This window comes from Trematomus bernacchii, unplaced genomic scaffold, assembly GCF_902827165.1.
Source record: "Trematomus bernacchii unplaced genomic scaffold, fTreBer1.1, whole genome shotgun sequence".
In the NCBI taxonomy this organism is placed as follows: domain Eukaryota; kingdom Metazoa; phylum Chordata; class Actinopteri; order Perciformes; family Nototheniidae; genus Trematomus; species Trematomus bernacchii.
Genome location: NW_022987824.1, coordinates 403,396 through 406,545, shown reverse-complemented (window position 1 = coordinate 406,545; position 3,150 = coordinate 403,396). Strand labels below are relative to the sequence as shown.

Below are 3,150 nucleotides of genomic sequence, written 5' to 3'. Positions count from 1 at the left end.
TCACATGACTTCACGTCACCACCGCTAAGCTAAAGGTGGCTAATGTTGGGCTATAAAGGAACTACAGCACGGTCACATGACTTCACGTCACCACCGCTAAGCTAAAGGTGGCTAATGTTGGGCTATAAAGGAACTACAGCACGGTCACATGACTTCACGTCACCACCGCTAAGCTAAAGGAGGCTAATGTTGGGCTATAAAGGAACTAGCAGCACGGTCACATGACTTCACGTCACCACCGCTAAGCTAAAGGTGGCTAATGTTGGGCTATAAAGGAACTACAGCACGGTCACATGACTTCACGTCACCACCGCTAAGCTAAAGGTGGCTAATGTTGGGCTATAAAGGAACTACAGCACGGTCACATGACTTCACGTCACCACGGCTAAGCTGAAGGCGGCTAATGTTGGGCTATAAAGGAACTACAGCACGGTCACATGACTTCACGTCACCACGGCTAAGCTGAAGGAGGCTAATGTTGGGCTATAAAGGAACTACAACACGGTCACATGACTTCACGTCACCACCGCTAAGCTAAAGGCGGCTAATGTTGGGCTATAAAGGAACTACAGCATGGTCACATGACTTCACGTCACCACCGCTAAGCTAAAGGAGGCTAATGTTGGGCTATAAAGGAACTACAGCACGGTCACATGACTTCACGTCACCACCGCTAAGCTAAAGGCGGCTAATGTTGGGCTATAAAGGAACTACAGCTCTGTATTATTGTGTGTTTGATGTTTGTTGTGTGTGTTTCAGGTCAGCTGATCACCGCCTCCTTCGTCCCGCTCTCTGCTTACCATCAGCTGTTTCCAGAGTCGGCCTACGCCACGCACCTGCTAGCCCCGCCCCCCCGCCGCTGACCCTGCTCTCTGATTGGACTGTTTTATAACCTCCTCTCCTATTGGTGGACACGGAGAACGCTGTTTGTTTATTTCCTTCCTGTTTACTTCCTGTTACTTCTCATTAGCATATGTGGGCGTGGTCACTCAGAGTGTGGTCCAATGATTGAGCTCTGTGAGCTGCGGCTGTGATGATCAGCTGATTATTTAAATGTTTTCTAATCAACCATTTCATTTTGTAAAATCCTTTATTAAACTTTATTTTGAAGTCACAGCCGCCGTGTCCTTCTTCCTGAGAATACTGCGTTCTGATTGGCTGTATTTTATTCTGCTCAGTGACAAGGATTAAAAAGGTTTTTATGGATAGTTTTTTTTCTGACTACACTTATTTTATTTTTTATACAACTGACCAAGTGCCTCTCGTAGAAACAACTGTGAAACTATTTACATTTTTTTCTGGATGGGTTTAAAATGTCTCGGGGTCTTTTCCTCGAGTGAGGGAGCGATGGAGATGGGCGGAGAACCGGAGCGGTGCTGCAGTCGCTTTACTTCCACGACCAGACTCCGATGAGCGGGAGAAGACGCAGGCACCCTGAACAGCTGTTTACTCAGAATCATATTAATTACATTTTTAATAATAAAAACAATGAAAAGACAAAGAGTGAAAACAGAAGTTATTTTAACTGCAAACAAATTAATTTAACAACATTCACAAAAACAACAATATACATTATTACTCGAAGCACGGCTGCTTGATACGTTGATTTATGACAATAAAAACTAAACAGAGACTGCAGAAAAGTCTGTTTCCAGCCTCAAATCACACAAACCATTAATATAGAGAATAACGTGACCGTCATCTCATATTTAAGACTCTTCTGGTTTTTATTTATATTTATTATTTATTATCATCTCAACAGCTGCTTCCCACTGCATCCAATGCAATTTGGATTCAGGGATAACCACTCAACAGAAACAGCGACATGCTTCTTCGTAGAGAAAGCATCAATGGACAGGCGGTGGGGGCCGTGTTCCTTGATTTACGGAAAGCTTTCGACACTTAATCATAACATCGTATTGCAAAAAATGCTCAACTTAAATGTTTCTATAGAATTCACCAACCTCTTTCATCCGTATCTTTCATCCCGCTCCCAATGTGTTAAAATTGAGAACCATAAGTCTAGTGCGGTATGTCTGTCAGCTGGCGTACCGCAGGGCTCTGTATTGGGCCCAATCCTGTTTAGCATGTGCATCAATGATCTGCCTTCTGTGCGTGGACAATGTGATGTATTCATGTCTGCTGATGATACATGGAAGAACCGCAGAAGAGGCAGCAACCAAGGTCACTGATGTCTTGGTGAATATTACATCCTGGCTTAACAACAATTGTTTGCAACCAAATATTTCAAAGACAGTGCGTATGTTATTCTCCAAGGGCCACAGCATTGTTACAGAACAAGATGTTTTCTTTTCTGGAAGGAGACTACAGGTTGTCTCGGAGTATAACATTACATGACATGTTAGACGCTTTTATCCAAAGCGACTTACAGACTCAATACTGTGGACAATCCCCACAGGAGCACTTTGGGGTGAAGTGTCTCAGGGACACAACGACATGCTGACTGCAGTGGGGTTTGAACCTGTGACCATCTGATCCGAACACCAACGCACAGCCCACTGCGTCACACGCCACCTATAATATATATGTATAAGTACTTAGGAGTACACATTGACACAAACCTCAGTTTCAAAACCCACATCAAAAAGGTGTTCAATAAAGTGAAGTTCAATCTGTCAAATGTCAGATACATTAGAAACGTCCTATCTGCAGCAGCTAGTCTAGCAGGAAGGGCCCTCAGATTGTGAGATACCCCTACCCGAGGTAGAACAAAACACAACAATGATTTTTCTTATCTTTAGGGTCTCCCATTAATGAAATTGATTGTTGTCAAATTTTATTTTGGGGGAAAAAAGGTTTTTTTGGTTGTTCTTTAGAACTACCCCAATCCCTGAACAAGAGCCAATCAGACCAGGCCGAATGGGAAAGGTGACAAGAAAGCCCATAACTTGAGAACGACCACTCTTTTCCTCTTCAGATTTGCTGAGGTATGAACCAGGTGGCTGTCCTACATCACCAAATAGTCAGACAATTATTTAACTAAAAAAATACTGAATTATAGTCCTGTAAACTTAGCTTTACTTTAGACGGAAATGGTACTTTTGGTGATAGGAACATAGGACATCACTTTTCTCTCATTTATCAGAAAATGGAAATATCTGGTACAGGTCTATTGCAAATGAGATTTCT

At 42.9% G+C, this 3,150-nt stretch overlaps 1 protein-coding gene across 1 annotated transcript; it reads left to right on the top strand.

Moving 5' to 3' along the window:
- Nucleotides 1-756: 756 nt before the first annotated feature.
- On the top strand, nucleotides 757-1,501 carry LOC117499326 (RNA-binding protein 39-like; the record flags this gene model as incomplete). Its single annotated transcript, XM_034151669.1, is given in 1 exon segment — nucleotides 757-1,501. A coding segment is annotated over 1 exon segment (107 nt), but the record flags the coding sequence as incomplete, so codon positions are not given.
- Between the last annotated feature and the right edge of the window lie 1,649 nt (nucleotides 1,502-3,150).